We start from the raw sequence: 21,733 nt of genomic DNA on the forward strand, positions 1-21,733 counted from the left end.
GGAAGGCAGCAGAGTGATTGACAGCTGGCTGGGTCTGGGTTCTGTTGGAGCCGGTGAACGTGAGGAGGAAGGAGCCTCCTGGGTACTGTGGCTGAGTGGAGCAGGTGATGGTGAAGTTGTAGCCCCTGAACATCTTGGGCCCCTGGTGGCCCCTGGAGACCCCTCCCATTGAGTCAGTCAGGAAGATATCAGGCTGGACCAGGAGATCTGTAACAATAAAAGAGAACAAGAAAAACCTCTTCAACTAGTTTCCTATAGATGATGACAATAACATCAGCATGTAACAGTGCCAGCCACCCTCCCTCACAGGGCAACATGAGTAGTGGGCCTACAGTCACTGAGACAACATATGTTGATATCAGGCTTAAGCAGGACATCTGGAACAAGAGGAGAGAAAAAGAAAACGTAGCTCCTCAACTACTTTCCTCATTTAGATATGACAATAACATGACATGTGACAGTGGTAGTGAGTAGAGACGTTCACTGAGATAACACTCAAATACAAAGCATTCTGGGATATTTAAGTTGTATTTGATTCCTACTTGACTGAGTGATCTATTTAGTAAAGCAGACTTACAAGCTAAACAGTCATCATGAGAGGTGCAGAGGAAGTTGTATGAATGAAGGAAATCAGTTGAATGTAATTATAATATGTTATAATATGTTGTTATTACCTGAGCAGATCACTGTGAATCCAGGAAGGAGATCCTCTGATCTTCTACACTCCCTCAGTGAAGACTCAGACCAAGAACAGGAAACTACAAACCCTATAGTGGTGTTTCCAGGAAGTACTGAAACAGTGGAGCCACAACCCAGCTGTCTACACACTACTGCAACTACATCCTCCTGGTCCCAGTCTTCAGTTCCCACAGTCCTCCACTCTCCCTGGTCGTACCACTCCACTCCACCAGCACAGCGACTGTCTCCTCCCACCAGCCTCACATCATCAGGCTCTGAGAAAAGAAAAGAGAGAGACAGTAATCTTACTATTTTCTCACTAAAACACACCTATATTGGATCTCATATTCTTCACTCCAGGTGAGAAACAATGTTGACTGAGTGACAAACTGTTTCTTACCTGAGCAGGTGAGTCCAACAGCATTACCAGGTAGGCAGGTGTTGTTCTCTCTGTCTGAGGTGTCACAGTCCAGGAGAAGGGACTCTTTGCCTTTACACTGGAACTCTTTATCCCAGGTCTGACCCTCACCTTCTCCATAGAGCCCCCCCTGTAGAGCTGCAGGAGCCCCACAGCCAACATCCCTACAGACTACCTCTGCATCCTGCCGGTCAAAGTCAGCTTCACACACTGAGGCCCAGGACTGATTGGACTTCACCTCCACTCTTCCAGAGCAGAGACCAGCTCCATCCACAAGTCGCACAGACTCTGGAGAAAAAGAGTTGGTTGAACATTCAATCCGTTTTGTTGATGACACTGTCAAGGACTAAACACAAATATGTTGGATAAAAGATTGTAGTTTGCTATGTTTGATACTGTAAGAGGTAGAAATGGGTTCTTAGTCACTCAGGATCAGGTTGGGAATAATGCAGGCAGGAGACAGGAATAAGTTCACTTCACTTTATAGAAAATAAACAGCTGGACATCCATCAGGCAGCTTCACTTCAGTACCATCTGAACTACAATGATCTGCCCATGAACATCTCCCATAAACCAATATGACAAACACAAATATAATGTTTAAATACATCTGACATCTCTCCCTCTATTTAAATGAAATAAAAACACATAAAACATGATACATGGTAATATTGTATAAATAAATCTCTCAATATGACCAGTCTCTTACCTGAACAGGTCACATGATGATAATATCCACCATCACAGACACCAGGTCCTCCTATGACGTCACACTGTCTAATAGAAGACTCATCTCCATAGCAACTACTATATAGTGTGACTCCTCTTCTTCCATCTTCAAACAGAGGTCCTCTAGATTCAGCTACAGGATTCCCACAGTCCAGCTCTCTACACACAACCTTAACCTCTCTCATGCTCCACCACCCAGTACATAGACCTGACCACTCTCCTCTGTAGAAGGCTTCCACTGTCCCAGAACAGGAAGTGGTCCCATTCACCAGTCTGACTGAGAGTTCAGCTGTAAACAGCAGAGAGGAAAACACAGTGGTGAGGACAGATGATGACAGTGATTCTGTTATTCTAACAGCAGTAACGCTTTGTGGTTGACAAGAATTAGTAGTTCCATAAAACACTACTTGTTATTGGGTTTTAGAATGGTTTGTATGGACACATGAATTTCTCCTTGTGGGATAATAAAGTTGACTAATATTGAACTGCTATAATCACTGTAGATTTATACTCTACCTACCTGGTGGACTGACGCGTTGAGCCTGGAGATCTGAGGAGAAAGAGAGAGACAGAGGAGAAAGAGAGAGAAAGAGACAGAGAGAAAGAGAGAAACAAATTGAGAAAGGGAGGAGTCAGAGGAAGAGAGAGACAGAGGTTAAATGAACATCAACATGACCTTTCATGATGTGATGGGGAAGACAGGCTTATCGTTGGTATGGTGCAACAACACACATGTGTACATACACTATATATACAAAGTATGTGGACACCCCTTCAAATTAGTGGATTCTATTTCAGCCACACCCCTTCATAGGGGTCAATAATACAGATAAACAGCTACATTCTCCATAGGGGTCAATAATACAGATAAACAGCTACATTCTCCATAGGGGTAAATAATACAGATAAACAGCTACATTCTCCATAGGGGTCAATAATACAGATAAACAGCTACATTCTCCATAGGGGTCAATAATACTGATAAACAGCTACATTCTCCATAGGGTTCAATAATACAGATAAACAGCTACATTCTCCATATGGGTCAATAATACAGATATACAGCTACATTCTCCATAGGGGTCAAAAATACAGATAAACAGCTACATTCTCCATAGGGGTCAATAATACAGATAAACAGCTACATTCTCCATAGGGGTCAGTAATACAGATAAACAGCTACATTCTCCATAGATGTCAATAATACAAATAAACAGCTACATTCTCCATAGGGGTCAATAATACAGATAAACAGCTACATTCTCCATAGGGGTCAATAATACAGATAAACAGCTATATTCTCCATAGGGGTCAGTAATACAGATAAACAGCTACATTCTCCATAGAGGTCAGTAATACAGAAAAACAGCTACATTCTCCATAGGGGTCCATAATACAGATAAACAGCTACATTCTCCATAGAGGTCAATAATACAGATAAACAGCTACATTCTCCATAGGGGTCAATAATACAGATAAACAGCTACATTCTCCATAGGGGTCAGTAATACAGATAAACAGCTACATTCTCCATAGGGGTCAATAATACAGATAAACAGCTACATTCTCCATAGGGGTCAATAATACAGATAAACAGCTACATTCTCCATTGGGGTCAATAATACAGATAAACAGTTACATTCTCCATAGAGGTCAATAATACAGATAAACAGCTACATTCTCCATAGGGGTCAATAATACAGATAAACAGCTACATTCTCCATAGGGGTCAGTAATACAGATAAACAGCTACATTCTCCATAGATGTCAATAATACAAATAAACAGCTACATTCTCCATAGGGGTCAATAATACAGATAAACAGCTACATTCTCCATAGGGGTCAATAATACAGATAAACAGCTATATTCTCCATAGGGGTCAGTAATACAGATAAACAGCTACATTCTCCATAGAGGTCAGTAATACAGAAAAACAGCTACATTCTCCATAGGGGTCAATAATACAGATAAACAGCTACATTCTCCATAGAGGTCAATAATACAGATAAACAGCTACATTCTCCATAGGGGTCAATAATACAGATAAACAGCTACATTCTCCATAGGGGTCAGTAATACAGATAAACAGCTACATTCTCCATAGAGGTCAATAATACAGATAAACAGCTACATTCTCCATAGGGGTCAATAATACAAATAAACAGCTACATTCTCCATAGGGGTCAATAATACAGATAAACAGCTACATTCTCCATAGGGGTCAATAATACAGATAAACAGCTACATTCTCCATTGGGGTCAATAATACAGATAAACAGTTACATTCTCCATAGAGGTCAATAATACAGATAAACAGCTACATTCTCCATAGGGGTCAATAATACAGATATACAGCTACATTCTCCATAGGGGTCAAAAATACAGATAAACAGCTACATTCTCCATAGGGGTCAATAATACAGATAAACAGCTACATTCTCCATAGGGGTCAGTAATACAGATAAACAGCTACATTCTCCATAGATGTCAATAATACAAATAAACAGCTACATTCTCCATAGGGGTCAATAATACAGATAAACAGCTACATTCTCCATAGGGGTCAATAATACAGATAAACAGCTATATTCTCCATAGGGGTCAGTAATACAGATAAACAGCTACATTCTCCATAGAGGTCAGTAATACAGAAAAACAGCTACATTCTCCATAGGGGTCAATAATACAGATAAACAGCTACATTCTCCATAGGGGTCAATAATACAGATAAACAGCTACATTCTCCATAGGGGTAAATAATACAGATAAACAGCTACATTCTCCATAGGGGTCAATAATACAGATAAACAGCTACATTCTCCATAGGGGTCAATAATACTGATAAACAGCTACATTCTCCATAGGGTTCAATAATACAGATAAACAGCTACATTCTCCATATGGGTCAATAATACAGATATACAGCTACATTCTCCATAGGGGTCAAAAATACAGATAAACAGCTACATTCTCCATAGGGGTCAATAATACAGATAAACAGCTACATTCTCCATAGGGGTCAGTAATACAGATAAACAGCTACATTCTCCATAGATGTCAATAATACAAATAAACAGCTACATTCTCCATAGGGGTCAATAATACAGATAAACAGCTACATTCTCCATAGGGGTCAATAATACAGATAAACAGCTATATTCTCCATAGGGGTCAGTAATACAGATAAACAGCTACATTCTCCATAGAGGTCAGTAATACAGAAAAACAGCTACATTCTCCATAGGGGTCCATAATACAGATAAACAGCTACATTCTCCATAGAGGTCAATAATACAGATAAACAGCTACATTCTCCATAGGGGTCAATAATACAGATAAACAGCTACATTCTCCATAGGGGTCAGTAATACAGATAAACAGCTACATTCTCCATAGGGGTCAATAATACAGATAAACAGCTACATTCTCCATAGGGGTCAATAATACAGATAAACAGCTACATTCTCCATTGGGGTCAATAATACAGATAAACAGTTACATTCTCCATAGAGGTCAATAATACAGATAAACAGCTACATTCTCCATAGGGGTCAATAATACAGATAAACAGCTACATTCTCCATAGGGGTCAGTAATACAGATAAACAGCTACATTCTCCATAGATGTCAATAATACAAATAAACAGCTACATTCTCCATAGGGGTCAATAATACAGATAAACAGCTACATTCTCCATAGGGGTCAATAATACAGATAAACAGCTATATTCTCCATAGGGGTCAGTAATACAGATAAACAGCTACATTCTCCATAGAGGTCAGTAATACAGAAAAACAGCTACATTCTCCATAGGGGTCAATAATACAGATAAACAGCTACATTCTCCATAGAGGTCAATAATACAGATAAACAGCTACATTCTCCATAGGGGTCAATAATACAGATAAACAGCTACATTCTCCATAGGGGTCAGTAATACAGATAAACAGCTACATTCTCCATAGAGGTCAATAATACAGATAAACAGCTACATTCTCCATAGGGGTCAATAATACAAATAAACAGCTACATTCTCCATAGGGGTCAATAATACAGATAAACAGCTACATTCTCCATAGGGGTCAATAATACAGATAAACAGCTACATTCTCCATTGGGGTCAATAATACAGATAAACAGTTACATTCTCCATAGAGGTCAATAATACAGATAAACAGCTACATTCTCCATAGGGGTCAATAATACAGATAAACAGTTACATTCTCCATAGAGGTCAATAATACAGATAAACGGTCCAACGGTACACCAGAGATATCAACACCATACCACTCCTGGTTACTATGACTAGACCATATCAACACCATACCACTCCTGGTTACTATGACTAGACCATATAGACACCATACCACTCCTGGTTACTATGACTAGACAATATCAACACCATACCACTCCTGGTTACTATGACTAGACCATATCAACACCATACCACTCCTGGTTACTATGACTAGACCATATCAACACCATACCACTCCTGGTTACTATGACTACACCATATCAACACCATACCACTCCTGGTTACTATGACTAGACAATATCAACACCATACCACTCCTGGTTACTATGACTAGACCATATCAACACCATACCACTCCTGGTTACTATGACTAGACCATATCAACACTATACCACTCCTGGTTACTTTGACACAAGGCTTTATTTTCCCAGTCTCTGTTTTCTTGTTCTCCCGGTTTTGACCCTTGACCCTGACTCTGAGCCCGCCTGCCTGACCACTCTGCCTGTCCTGACTCTGAGCCCACCTGCCTGCCCTGACTCTGAGCCCGCCTGCCTGACCACTCTGCCTGCCTTGACTCTGAGCTCGCCTGCCTGACCACTCTGCCTGTCAAGACTCTGAGCCCACCTGCCTGACCACTCTGCCTGTCCTGACTCTGAGCCCGCCTGCCTGACCACTCTGCCTGTCCTGACTCTGAGCCCACCTGCCTGACCACTCTGCCTGTCCTGACTCTGAGCCCGCCTGCCTGACCACTCTGCCTGTCCTGACTCTGAGCCCACCTGCCTGACCACTCTGCCTGTCCTGACTCTGAGCCCACCTGCCTGACCACTCTGCCTGTCCTGACTCTGAGCACACCTGCCTGATCACTCTGCCTGCCCTGACTCTGAGCCCACCTGCCTGACCACTCTGCCTGTCCTGACTCTGAGCCCACCTGCCTGACCACTCTGCCTGTCCTGACTCTGAGCCCACCTGCCTGACCACCCTGCCTGTCCTGACTCTGAGCACACCTGCCTGATCACTCTGCCTGCCCTGACTCTGAGCCCACCTGCTTGACCACTCTGCCTGTCCTGACTCTGAGCCCACCTGCCTGCCCTGACTCTGAGCCCACCTGCCTGACCACTCTGCCTGCCCTGACTCTGAGCCCGCCTGCCTGACCACTCTGCCTGCCCTGACTCTGAGCCCGCCTGCCTTACCACTCTGCCTGCCCTGACTCTGAGCCCGCCTGCCTGACCACTCTGCCTGCCCTGACTCTGAGCCCACCTACCTGACCACTCTGCCTGCCCTGACTCTGAGCCCACCTGCCTGGCCACTCTGCCTGCCCTGAACCTGTGCCCACCTGCCTGACCACTCTGCCTGCCCTGATTCTGAGCCCACCTGCCTGTCCTGACTCTGAGCCCGCCTGCCTGACCACTCTGCCTGTCCTGACTCTGAGCCCACCTGCCTGCCCTAACTCTGAGCCCACCTGCCTGACCACTCTGCCTGTCCTGACTCTGAGCCCGCCCGCCTGCCTGACCCTGAGCCCACCTGCCTGTCCTGACTCTGAGCCCACCTGCCTGTCCTGACTCTGAGCCCACCTGCCTGACCACTCTGCCTGTCCTGACCCTGAGCCCACCTGCCTGACCACTCTGCCTGTCCTGACTCTGAGCCCACCTGCCTGACTCTGAGCCCATCTGCCTGACCACTCTGCCTGTCCTGACTCTGAGCCCACCTGCCTGACCACTCTGCCTGTTCTGACTCTGAGCCCACCTGCCTGAGTCTGAGCCCACCTGCCTGACCCTGAGCCTGTCCTGACTCTGAACCCGCCTGCCTGACCACTCTGCCTGTCCTGACTCTGAGCCCACCTGCGTGATCACTCTGCCTGCCCTGACTCTGAGCCCACCTGCCTGACCACTCTGCCTGTCCTGACTCTGAGCCCACCTGCCTGATCACTCTGCCTGTCCTAACTCTGAGCCCACCTGCGTGATCACTCTGCCTGCCCTGACCCTGAGCCCACCTGCCTGACCCTGAGCCCACCTGCCTGACCCCACCTGCCTGACCACTCTGCCTGTCCTGACTCTGAGCCCACCTGCCTGACCACTCTGCCTGTCCTGACTCTGAGCCCACCAGCCTGACCACTCTGCCTGTCCTGACTCTGAGACCACCTGCCTGACCACTCTGCCTGTCCTGACTCTGAGCCCACCTGCCAGACCACTCTGCCTGTCCTGACTCTGAGCCCACCTGCCTGATCACTCTGCCTGTCCTAACTCTGAGCCCGCCTGCGTGATCACTCTGCCTGCCCTGACTCTGAGCCCACCTGCCTGACCACTCTGCCTGTCCTGACTCTGAGCTCGCCTGCCTGACCACTCTGCCTGCCCTGACTCTGAGCCCGCTGCCTGACCATTCTGCCTGTAATGACCCTGAGCCCACCTGCCTGACCCTGAGCCCACCTGCCTGACCCTGAGCCCACCTGCCTGACCACTCTGCCTGTCTTGACTCTGAGCCCACCTGCCTGACCACTCTGCCTGTCCTGACCCTGAGCCCACCTGCCTGTTCTGACTCTGAGCCCGCCTGCCTGACCATTCTGCCTGTCCTGACCCTGAGCCCACCTGCCTGACCCTGAGCCCACCTGCCTCTCCTGACTCTGAGCCCACCTGCCTGACCACTCTGCCTGTCCTGACTCTGAGCCCACCAGCCTGACCACTCTGCCTGTCCTGACTCTGAGACCACCTGCCTGACCACTCTGCCTGTCCTGACTCTGAGCCCACCTGCCTGTCCTGACTCTGAGCCCACCTGCCTGATCACTCTGCCTGTCCTAACTCTGAGCTCACCTGCCTGACCACTCTGCCTGTCCAGACTCTGAGCCCACCTGCCTGATCACTCTGCCTGTCCTAACTCTGAGCTCACCTGCCTGTCCAGACTCTGAGCCCACCTGCCTGACCACTCTGCCTGTCCTGACTCTGAGCCCACCTACCTGACCCTGAGCCCACCTGCCTGACCACTCTGCCTGTCCTGACTCTGAGCCCACCTGCCTGACCACTCTGCCTGTCCTGTTCTGTCTTTGCCTGAACCCTGCTGTCTGCATTTGGGTCTTACCTTGGTTCTAATAACACTGACCATCACACCTTAACTGATATTAGTGCCTGTCCCCAGATGGACAGTTAGGCTACAGTAAAGTACATTTACAGGTGATCACATCATTGTCCTGCTTTGAGACACATTTTTACTGTCTGCTTCCAGTTGCATGTTATTTTACTAGCCGCACAAATTGTAATATATCTAACAATTTCGAAACATACCTGTCCTCCAGAACAGGATCATCAATATCACTGCAGGTATCATATCTTTCTCTAACTGGGGCTCCACTGAGCGAAACAAGTCTACTGTCATGAAGAGAGGACTGAAGAGTGAGAAATACTGCTAGGCTATATGATTTCTAACTCATTACTTCCTTACTTCAATTATGTGGCAAACTGTTAAGCAAATCAGATCAGTTAAACCCACCTTCCTAAAGGAAACACTGACATCAGAAAAACTCCACAGGAAACTGCTGACAGAGCAGCAGTTACACATAGTGTCCTATAATATCTTACCTAATTGTCAGTGACTGACTTGAGAAAGTCCCCTCTAACTTTCTGTGTTGTAGAAGCTAGAGGTCTGTTACCCAAGTCAACTCAACAGGTGTGGTGGTAAATGAGACATGCTATACTGTTTTATTACTTAGAGAATTGTCTGTTGTTAAATGCTAGTTTTATTCCACTGATACAAACTTGTCTTGTGTGACTTAGTGTTAAGTCTGGGCGGACAGCAAAGAGCTGTTTGGGTGTGACCACAGTGTGTGACACATCCTGTTTTTCACCATCTGCAGGGACTCCACTGTGTGGAAATCTGTTAGAAATCATCAATGACATCACATCAACTCACAAGTATCACAGTCGGATAGAAATTAACACTTGGTAGACTATATAACTTCTACATCCATGGGGGTGACATTAACACTTGGTAGACTATATAACTTAAACATATTGGTTGTTACTGTTGGGTAGCAACTTCACCAGCTTGTTGTTGTTGTCATGGTTGTTCCTGTTTGGTAGTAACTTCACCAGATTCTTGTTGTTGTCATGGTTGTTCCTGTTTGGTAGCAACTTCACCAGCTTGTTGTTGTTGTCATGGTTGTTACTGTTGGGTAGCAACTTCACCAGCTTGGTGTTGTTGTCATGGTTGTTCCTGTTGGGTAGCAACTTCACCAGCTTGTTGTTGTTGTCATGGTTGTTCCTGTTGGGTAGCAACTTCACCAGCTTGGTGTTGTTGTCATGGTTGTTCCTGTTTGGTAGCAACTTCACCAGATTCTTGTTGTTGTTATTCTGAAGCATCTTGTGTGATGTTGGTCTTGAGGGGAGAGGGTGAGAGAAGATGGATTCTATTCATATGCTGTCCAGCTTCTGAAGAACGTATGGTGCTAGAATGGGGAGGAGATCAGTAAACAACAGAACGTATGGTGCTAGAATGGGGAGGAGATCAGTAAACAACAGAACGTATGGTGCTAGAATGGGGAGGAGATCAGTAAACAACAGAACGTATGGTGCTAGAATGGAGAGGAGATCAGTAAACAACAGAACGTATGGTGCTAGAATGGAGAGGAGATCAGTAAACAACAGAACGTATGGTGCTAGAATGGAGAGGAGGTCAGTAAACAACAGAACGTATGGTGCTAGAATGGAGAGGAGATCAGTAAACAACAGAACGTATGGTGCTAGAATGGAGAGGAGATCAGTAAACAACAGAACGTATGGTGCTAGAATGGAGAGGAGATCAGTAAACAACAGAACGTATGGTGCTAGAATGGAGAGGAGATCAGTAAACAACAGAACGCATGGTGCTAGAATGGAGAGGAGATCAGTAAACAACATATTTAGATTCTCTTCACAACTAGACAGTACATTTGACTCATGTTGGTTCCATGTAGAACCCTCTGTTAAATGGAACCCCAAAGGTTTCTACCTGGAACTAAAAGGGTTATTCAAAGGGTTCTCCTATGGGGACAGTGGGAGAATCCTTCTAGGTTCTAGATAGCACCTTTTATTTAAGAGTGTAGGCCTATATTCTAATCCCCGAGCTGACAAGGTGAAAATCTGTTGTTCTGCCCCTGAACAAGGCAGTTAACCCACTGTTCCTAGACCGTCATTGAAAATGAGAATTTGTTCTTAACTGACTTGTTAAATAAAGGTTAAAACATAAATAAAACAACTAGACAGTTACAGTACATTTGACCTTAAAGTAAAATCCTAATTGTATATATACTTACCTATATAGAAACACTTCCCAGGTTTGACAGTAAAAAACCTTGCCACAAAGACTATTTTCCTGACTGTCTCTACTGATGGCCTCTAACAGCAGAATAAAATAAGTGGGATATTTAAACAGCACTGAAACAGAGTAGGTTGCTAGTTGACAATGTGTTGTAAATTGTTTCAATGCTTCCGTCTACAGATCTTCTAATGTATTGTAATACCACATGTACCAATACAGTAGAATAGACAGGGACACTGTGTAATGATACAATGACCCTCCATCCAATGTTCTGCTGCTGTTGTGCAACATTGTGACGCCACTGACATGTTTACAGGTTGCCATGCCGACGAAAGAGAAGGTGTTTTCATTCTGTAACAAGGCCTTCACTTCAGTCTGGATGGCTGGTTGACTGCAGACAGGTTACACAGTATCAGTGGAGGTGTTAGGCTGTTTCTGCTCTCCTCCCAACTACTAATGGAATTGTCCTGCCAATGCAACGTATGAAAATGTATCCAGTCACTACTGTAAGTCTCTCTGGATAAGAGCGTCTGCTAAATGACTCACATGTTCAATGTAATGTTCAGTTTGACAATATCAATGGAATAGACCAAAGCAGAGCCATGTATTTAGATATGAACAGATATCTCGATGGAGGATAATGTCAGTATTTAGCTACGTTATTAGCTGTTTTGCTCACCAAAGGTGGAACAAAGTGAAACTGTTGATGTCAAAGCCTCAGTTCCGGGAGAGTAGTGGGTGAAACCATTCACCTCAGGAAAAGGGGTGATATAAATAACGTTTCCTTTCATTATGTGTTACTGAATTCATTAAGATATTTGCTGCCATTGTAGTAATGTTGGTAATACGAGAGGTCTTCGGACCTACCATGTTTGTATAATTTTCTTTGAAAGAACAACTAGTGTGTTTTGAGTGCTTCTCCCCTATTTGGGAAGTTGGTCTGCCCGCTCCTCAGTCTGACAGATATTCTGAGAGCAGGTTCGAGTCCTCTTCCTCTGTACATAAAAACTGTTTCAAACTGTATAACACAATAGTGGGTTTGGAAAACTGGTTCATATATCCTAAAGTCAATAGCGAATGTGGCTCTGTAGATATTTATTTAGCCGTTCATGAATTGAAGACCTATTTCAGCCAGTTAACCAAGTTGTTGCTGTCTTAGTTAGCCGTGTTAATGACGAGCTAACGAGCACCGTTGGTCTCTGCACTACAATGTCACGCTAGTTATTACCAGCAGGTGATTTACTAGCAGGTGACTTATTGAAACATTAAGTTAATGTTTATTTTCTTACTACCGTAAAAGGTTTATATAAAAGGGTTGTACTTGTGCTCTGTATTTATGGATTAATATAAATTCACATTGAGGGTTTGTATCAATAACGTTACTGTTGTTCCTATCTAACAGATATCTGGTGTCCTACCTAACCATGTATCACTACTGTTGTTACTATCTAACAGATATCTTGTGTCCTACCTAACCATGTATCACTACTGTTGTTCCTATCTAACAGATATCTTGTGTTCTACCTAACCATGTATCACTACTGTTGTTCCTATCTAACAGATATATTGTGTCCTACCTAACCATTTATCACTACTGTTGCTCCTATCTAACAGATATATATTGTGTCCTACCTAACCATGTATCACTACTGTTGTTCCTATCTAACAGATATCTTGTGTCCTACCTAACCATGTATCACTACTGTTGTTCCTGTCTAACAGATATTTTGTGTCCTACCTAACCATGTATCACTACTGTTGTTCCTATCTAACAGATATCTTGTGTCCTACCTAACCATGTATCACTACTGTTGCTCCTATCTAACAGATATCTTGTGTTACAATAGTGCTAGGTGCCTGTACTATATAAACACTGTTAATCCAACAATAGTGCTAGGTGTCTGTACTATATAAACACTGTTAATCCAACAATAGTGCTAGGTGTCTGTACTATATAAACACTGCTAATACAACAATAGTGTAGGTGTCTGTACTATATAAACACTGCTAATCCAACAATAGTGTAGGTGTTTGTACTATATAAACACTGCTAATCCAACAATAGTGCTAGGTGTCTGTACTATATCAACACTGCTAATCCAACAATAGTGCTAGATATCTATATAATAGATCTTCTCAAAATTGAGTTTGTCTTTGCAGGGGGACTCTTATTTAGAAGAAAATAATCTACTGTTGTGTTGCCAGCAGAACAGTAATATAGGAGTTTAACCTCATATTTGTACGGTGTGCTGCGAGGTACAAACTGCACAAAAATATACAGAGAAGGAGATCAATAAGAGGTTATTTCCACCAGGGGGCAACAAACGCCAGTTAATATTCCAGAATAGAGCCTTAGAATTAATCGGCTCCCTTTGCCAAGTGGTCAATTTGGAGATCCTCCGGCCTGGGCCAGGGATGCGTCCCAAAAGTATTTACTGCTTCCTGAAGTGTGCACTCATTCACTACTCCTCATTAAGTGTAAAAACATTGTAATGGAGAAGACCAGGTTTCCCCAGCCAGGTACCACTACAACAAATACCTATCAGTCAATATATCATCAAATCCTTTATGATGAGACAATTTGACTTCAGGTGTTTCAGTGGTGGTCTGGAACAACATCCTGCAAAGCCTGTATCTCTCCAGGGTTGGTGGGTGACTATCTCTCCAGGGTGACTGTATCTCTCCAGGGTTGGTGGGTGACTGTATCTCTCCAGGTTTGGTGTGTGACTGTATCTCTCCAGGGTTGGTGGGTGACTGTATCTCTCCAGGGTTGGTGACTGCTGGACCCTGATCAGACAGGAGTAGTTGGCTCTGCATTTACACTCACTCACCCACCTATCACCATCAATCACCACACACACACACACACACACACACACACACACACCAGGACAACAATACATCATAGTCTATGGAGGATAAATAACTACACACCAGGACAACAATACATCATAGTCTATAGAGGATAAATAACTACACACCAGGACAACAATACATCATAGTCTATGGAGGATAAATAACTACACACCAGGACAACAATACATCATAGTCTATGTGGAGGATAAATAACTACACACCAGGACAACAATACATCATAGTCTATGGAGGATAAATAACTACACACCAGGACAACAATACATCATAGTCTATGTGGAGGATAAATAACTACACACCAGGACAACAATACATCATAGTCTATGGAGGATAAATAACTACACACCAGGACAACAATACATCATAGTCTATGTGGAGGATAAATAACTACACACCAGGACAACAATACATCATAGTCTATGTGGAGGATAATTAACTACACACCAGGACAACAATACATCGTAGTCTATGGAGGATAAATAACTACACACCAGGACAACAATACATCATAGTCTATGGAGGATAAATAACTACACACCAGGACAACAATACATCATCGTCTATGTGGAGGATAAATAACTACACACCAGGACAACAATACATCATAGTCTATGGAGGATAAATAACTACACACCAGGACAACAATACATCATAGTCTATGGAGGATAAATAACTACACACCAGGACAACAATACATCATAGTCTATGGAGGATAAATAACTACACACCAGGACAACAATACATCATAGTCTATGGAGGATAAATAACTACACACCAGGACAACAATACATCATAGTCTATGGAGGATAAATAACTACACACCAGGACAACAATACATCATAGTCTATGGAGGATAAATAACTACACACCAGGACAACAATACATCATAGTCTATGGAGGATAAATAACTACACACCAGGACAACAATACATCATAGTCTATGGAGGATAAATAACTACACACCAGGACAACAATACATCATAGTCTATGTGGAGGATAAATAACTACACACCAGGACAACAATACATCATAGTCTATGTGGAGGATAAATAACTACACACCAGGACAACAATACATCATAGTCTATGTGGAGGATAAATAACTACACACCAGGACAACAATACATCATAGTCTATGGAGGATAAATAACTACACACCAGGACAACAATACATCATAGTCTATGGAGGATAAATAACTACACATCAGGACAACAATACATCATAGTCTATGGAGGATAAATAACTATACACCAGGACAACAATACATCATAGTCTATGGAGGATAAATAACTATACACCAGGACAACAATACATCATAGTCTATGGAGGATAAATAACTATACACCAGGACAACAATACATCATAGTCTATGGAGGATAAATAACTACACACCAGGACAACAATACATCATAGTCTATGTGGAGGATAAATAACTACACACCAGGACAACAATACATCATAGTCTATAGAGGATAAATAACTACACACCAGGACAACAATACATCATAGTCTATGGAGGATAAATAACTACACACCAGGACAACAATACATCATAGTCTATGGAGGATAAATAACTACACACCAGGACAACAATACATCATAGTCTATGGAGGATAAATAACTACACATCAGGACAACAATACATCATAGTCTATGGAGGATAAATAACTACACACCAGGACAACAATACATCATAGTCTATGGAGGATAAATAACTAGACACCAGGACAACAATACATCATAGTCTATGTGGAGGATAAATAACTACACACCAGGACAACAATACATCATAGTCTATGGAGGATAAATAACTACACACCAGGACAACAATACATCATAGTCTATGGAGGATAAATAACTAGACACCAGGACAACAATACATCATAGTCTATGGAGGATAAATAACTACACACCAGGACAACAATACATCATAGTCTATGGAGGATAAATAACTACACACCAGGACAACAATACATCATAGTCTATGTGGAGGATAAATAACTACACACCAGGACAACAATACATCATAGTCTATGGAGGATAAATAACTACACACCAGGACAACAATACATCATAGTCTATGGAGGATAAATAACTAGACACCAGGACAACAATACATCATAGTCTATGTGGAGGATAAATAACTACACACCAGGACAACAATACATCATAGTCTATGGAGGATAAATAACTACACACCAGGACAACAATACATCATAGTCTATGGAGGATAAATAACTACACACCAGGACAACAATACATCATAGTCTATGGAGGATAAATAACTACACACCAGGACAACAATACATCATAGTCTATGGAGGATAAATAACTACACACCAGGACAACAATACATCATAGTCTATGGAGGATAAATAACTACACACCAGGACAACAATACATCATAGTCTATGGAGGATAAATAACTACACACCAGGACAACAATACATCATAGTCTATGGAGGATAAATAACTACACACCAGTACAACAATACATCATAGTCTATGTGGAGGATAAATAACTACACACCAGGACAACAATACATCATAGTCTATGGAGGATAAATAACTACACACCAGGACAACAATACATCATAGTCTATGGAGGATAAATAACTACACACCAGGACAACAATACATCATAGTCTATGGAGGATAAATAACTACACACCAGGACAACAATACATCATAGTCTATGGAGGATAAATAACTACACACCAGGACAACAATACATCATAGTCTATGGAGGATAAATAACTACACACCAGGACAACAATACATCATAGTCTATGTGGAGGATAAATAACTACACACCAGGACAACAATACATCATAGTCTATGTGGAGGATAAATAACTACACACCAGGACAACAATACATCATAGTCTATGTGGAGGATAAATAACTACACACCAGGACAACAATACATCATAGTCTATGGAGGATAAATAACTACACACCAGGACAACAATACATCATAGTCTATGGAGGATAAATAACTACACACCAGGACAACAATACATCATAGTCTATGTGGAGGATAAATAACTACACACCAGGACAACAATACATCATAGTCTATGTGGAGGATAAATAACTACACACCAGGACAACAATACATCATAGTCTATGGAGGATAAATAACTACACACCAGGACAACAATACATCATAGTCTATGGAGGATAAATAACTACACACCAGGACAACAATACATCATAGTCTATGGAGGATAAATAACTACACACCAGGACAACAATACATCATAGTCTATATGGAGGATATCTTCTCTCTTTCTGTTTGTTTGTAGTTTCTCACTGTTTGAATTATGCATCTGTTTGTGAGAGAGCGAGAAACACAGACAGAGAGAGAGACATACAGAAGAGTCCCCTAAGAAAGCTAGACCTGGTGCTCTGTTCACAAACAGACCCGGCAGAGCCCCAGGACAGCAAACACATTAGGCCAACCAAATCATGAGAAAAAAAAATAATTACTTGACACATTGGAATTAATGATCAAAATCAGAGCAAACTAGAATGCTGTTTAGCCATAAACAGAGAGTACACAGTGGCAGAATACCTGACCCAAACTTAAGGAAAGCTTTGACTATGTACAGACTCAGTGAGCATAGCTTTGCTATTGAGAAAGGCTGCCGTAGGCAGAACTCAAATCAAATGTTATTAGTTTCGAGCCCCTAACGAACAATGCAGATTGAAAAAATATGTACAAGAACAAGAAATGAAAGTAACAAGTAATTAAAGAGCAGCAGTAAAATAACAATAGCAGGACTATATACAGGTCAGTACCTGGCTCTCCAGAGAAGACAGGCTATGTGCCCACTACCCAGAAAATGAGGTGGAAACTGAGATGCACTTCCTAACCTACTGCCAAATGTATGACCAGTTAATTCATACTGTATGTTGTAGTCTGACCAAGAGGGGAATCACACAGACTGATCTCAGTTAATTCATACTGTATGTTGTAGTCTGTCCAAGAGGGGAATCACACAGACTGATCTCAGTTAATTCATACTGTATGTTGTAGTCTGTCTAATAATTAAATCACACAAGACTGACAGCCTGTAATTTTATTAAAAGCATCCAGTTGATTACATGGCAGTTTAGAGAGCAACATCACAACACTAATCTACATCATAATCAATATCATAACATTTATAATCAATAACATCATTATCTCTATACTACTAACAACATAACACTAATCTACATCATAATCAATATCATAACATTTATAATCAATAACATCATTATCTCTATACTACTAACAACATAACACTAATCTACATCATAATCAATATCATAACATTTATAATCAATAACATCATTATCTATATACTACTAACAACATAACACTAATCTACATCATAATCAATATCATAACATTTATAATCAATAACATCATGAGAGGTAAACAACAACAACAAACCCCTTTATTAAAAAATGTTTAAAAATACAAAGAATGAACAGATGATTATAATAATACCTGGACTAATAATGGAGACACTTCAAGATAAAGAATCTAAGAGACACTAAATAAGATAAAGAATCTAAGAGACACTAAATAAGATAAAGAATCTAAGAGACACTAAATAAGATAAAGACATGAAGACGGAGTCAAAAATAAATACATTCTGGAAACAAAACAGACGTAATTGAGCTTCTCTCTTAAAATTCTTAAAACCCCATGTTACCCCAAACTCCATGTTACCCCAAAATCCCATGTTACCCCAAAACCCATGGTACCCCAAACCCCATGTTACCCCAAACCCCCATGTTACCCCAAACTCCATGTTACCCCAAACCCCATGTTACCCTAAACCCCATGTTACCCCAAACCCCATGTTACCCCAAACCCCCATGTTACCCCAAACTCCATGTTACCCCAAACCCCATGTTACCCCAAACCCCATGTTACCCCAAACCCCATGTTACCCCAAACCCCCATGTTACCCCAAACCCCCATGTTACCCAAAACCCCATGTTACCCAAACCCCATGTTACCCCAAACCCCCATGTTACCCAGAACCCCATGTTACCCAAAACCCCATGTTACCCAAAACCCCATGTTACCAGAACCCTATTGTTACCCAAAACCCCATGTTACCCAGAACCCCATGTTACCCAAAACCCCATGTTACCCAAAAACCCCATGTTACCAGAACCCCATTTTACCCAGAACCCCATGTTACCCAAAACCTTATGTTACCCAAAAAACCCATGTTACCAGAACCCCATGTTACCCAGAACCCCATGTTACCCAAAACCCCATGTTACCCAAAACCCCATGTTACCAAAACCCCATGTTACCCAAACCCCCATCTTATCCAAAACCCCATTATACCCAAAACCCCATGTTACCCAGAACCTCATGTTACCCAGAACGCCATGTTACCCCATGATACCAAAACCCATGTTACCAAAACCAATGTTAACCCATACCCCAATTTACCCAATCCCCATGTTACCCAAAATCCCATGTTTTTTTGCTGGTTTGTCACCACATTTTAAACATCAGTCCACTGCTGACCATCGATTTAAAACACAAAACTGACCTAAGATCAGCATGTAGGGTCAGCTTCATTCTACTCCTACTCCGTCCCCTGGGCTGCTCTCTCCTCTCCCGGTCCAGCTTCAGCTCTGGAGCTCAGAGAGACCATCTCCATGGCATTGACATAAAGATCCATGCTGCTCACCCTGTTCACTCTCTTCTGCCTCTTGGTGGGCTAGGGAGACACAGCACCAACAGTCAGACATATCTCCATTCTCTCTCCCTCCCTCTCCCCCTCACCCTCTCCCTCTAGTTTAAATGACTTGTAACGTCTGAGTAAATGTCTTTACCTTGTAGTACAGGTAGGAGGTGGTGATGGCTGTCAGTAGGATCAGCAGCACTACAACGTGTCTGATGATGAAGGCTGGCAGAGGAGAGGCTGCAAACAGAAACACCTTTGATGAGGGGACTGATCATCATCACATAGATCTGTGGGAAATCTGTCAATGACAAAATTATAAGACTGGTTCATGTTCACTTACCTGTGATGGTGAGGGAGAGGAGCTCACTCTCAGAGGAGAAGTTATGAGAGAAAACATAATTGTCATAAACACAGCTGTAGTTCCCTTGGTGGGAGTCATCTGCAGCAGGGAAGAGGAAGGCAGCAGAGTGATTGACAGCTAGCTGGGTCTGGGTTCTGTTGGAGCCGTTGAACGTGAGGAGGAAGGAGCCTCCTGGGTACTGTGGCTGAGTGGAGCACGTGATGGTGAAGCTGTAGCCCCTGAACACCTCGGGCCCCTGGTGGCCCCTGGAGACCCCTCCCATTGAGTCAGTCAGGAAGATATCAGGCTGGACCAGGAGATCTGTAACAATAAAAGAGAACAAGAAAAACCTCTTCAACTAGTTTCCTATAGATATGACAATAACATCAGCATGTAACAGTGCTAGCCACCCTCCCTCACAGGGCAACATGAGTAGTAGGCCTACAGTCACTGAGACAACATATGTTGATATCAGGCTTAAGCAGGACATCTGGAACAAGAGGAGAGAAAAAGAAAACGTAGCTCCTCAACTACTGTCCTCATTTAGATATGACAATAACATGACATGTGACAGTGGTAGTGAGTAGAGACGTTCACTGAGATAACACTCAAATACAAAAGCATTCTGGGATATTTAAGTTGTATTTGATTCCTACTTGACTGAGTGATCTATTTAGTAAAGCAGACTGACAAGTTAAACAGTCATCATGAGAGGTGCAGAGGAAGTTGTATGAATGAAGGAAATCAGTTGAATATAATTATAATATGTTGTTATTACCTGAGCAGATCACTGTGAGTCCAGGAAGGTGATCATAACTTCTCCAACACTCCCTCAGTGAAGACTCAGGCCCATAACATGTAACTCCAAACCCTCTAGTGGTGATTCCAGGTAGTACTGAAACAGTGGAGCCACAACCCATCTGTCTACACACTACTGCAGCTACATCCTCCTGCTCCCAGTCTTGAGTTCCCACAGTCCTCCACTCTCCCTGGTCGTACCACTCCACTCCACCAGCACAGCGACGGCCTCTTCTCACCAGCCTCACATCATCAGGCTCTGAGAAAAGAAAAGAGAGAGACAGTAATCTTACTATTTTCTCACTAAAACAAACCTATATTGTCTCTCATATTCTTCACTCCAGGTGAGAAACAATGTTGATTGAGTGACAAACTGTTCCTTACCTGAGCAGGTGAGTCCAACAGCATTACCAGGTAGGCAGGTGTTGTGTTTTCTGTCTGAGGTGTCACAGTCCAGGAGAAGGGACTCGTTGCCTTTACACTGGAACTCTTTATCCCAGGTCTGACCCTCACCTCCTCCATAGAGCCCCCCCTGTAGAGCTGCAGGAGCCCCACAGCCAACATCCCTACAGACTACCTCTGCATCCTGCCGGTCAAAGTCAGCTTCACACACTGAGGCCCAGGACTGATTGGACTTCACCTCCACTC

The 21,733-nt window shown here is 42.8% G+C and overlaps 1 protein-coding gene across 1 annotated transcript; it reads right to left on the minus strand.

Moving 5' to 3' along the window:
• Positions 1-364: 364 nt before the first annotated feature.
• Positions 365-10,429, minus strand: LOC139375492 (scavenger receptor cysteine-rich type 1 protein M130-like). Its single transcript, XM_071117326.1, has 4 exons — positions 10,093-10,429; positions 1,079-1,384; positions 767-953; positions 365-377 (listed from the first exon to the last, which is right to left on the minus strand). Exons 1-4 carry the CDS (start codon positions 10,427-10,429, stop codon positions 365-367), a joined length of 843 nt encoding a protein of 280 aa, XP_070973427.1.
• Positions 10,430-21,733: the final 11,304 nt, after the last annotated feature.

The sequence above is a fragment of the Oncorhynchus clarkii genome, chromosome 19 (genome assembly GCF_045791955.1).
Source record: "Oncorhynchus clarkii lewisi isolate Uvic-CL-2024 chromosome 19, UVic_Ocla_1.0, whole genome shotgun sequence".
NCBI lineage: Eukaryota > Metazoa > Chordata > Actinopteri > Salmoniformes > Salmonidae > Oncorhynchus > Oncorhynchus clarkii.

Bases quoted from the DNA above. Each gene is read 5' to 3' on its own strand.
- LOC139375492 (XM_071117326.1), bottom strand. From the start codon at position 10,429: ATGCTTCAGAATAACAACAACAAGAATCTGGTGAAGTTGCTACCAAAC. The intron at 1,385-10,092 runs GTAACAACCAAT...CTTTTTCTCCAG, and splicing joins GGTGAAGTTGCTACCCAACA to AGTCTGTGCGACTTGTGGAT. The intron at 954-1,078 runs GTAAGAAACAGT...TTCTTTTCTCAG, and splicing joins TGTTGGACTCACCTGCTCAG to AGCCTGATGATGTGAGGCTG.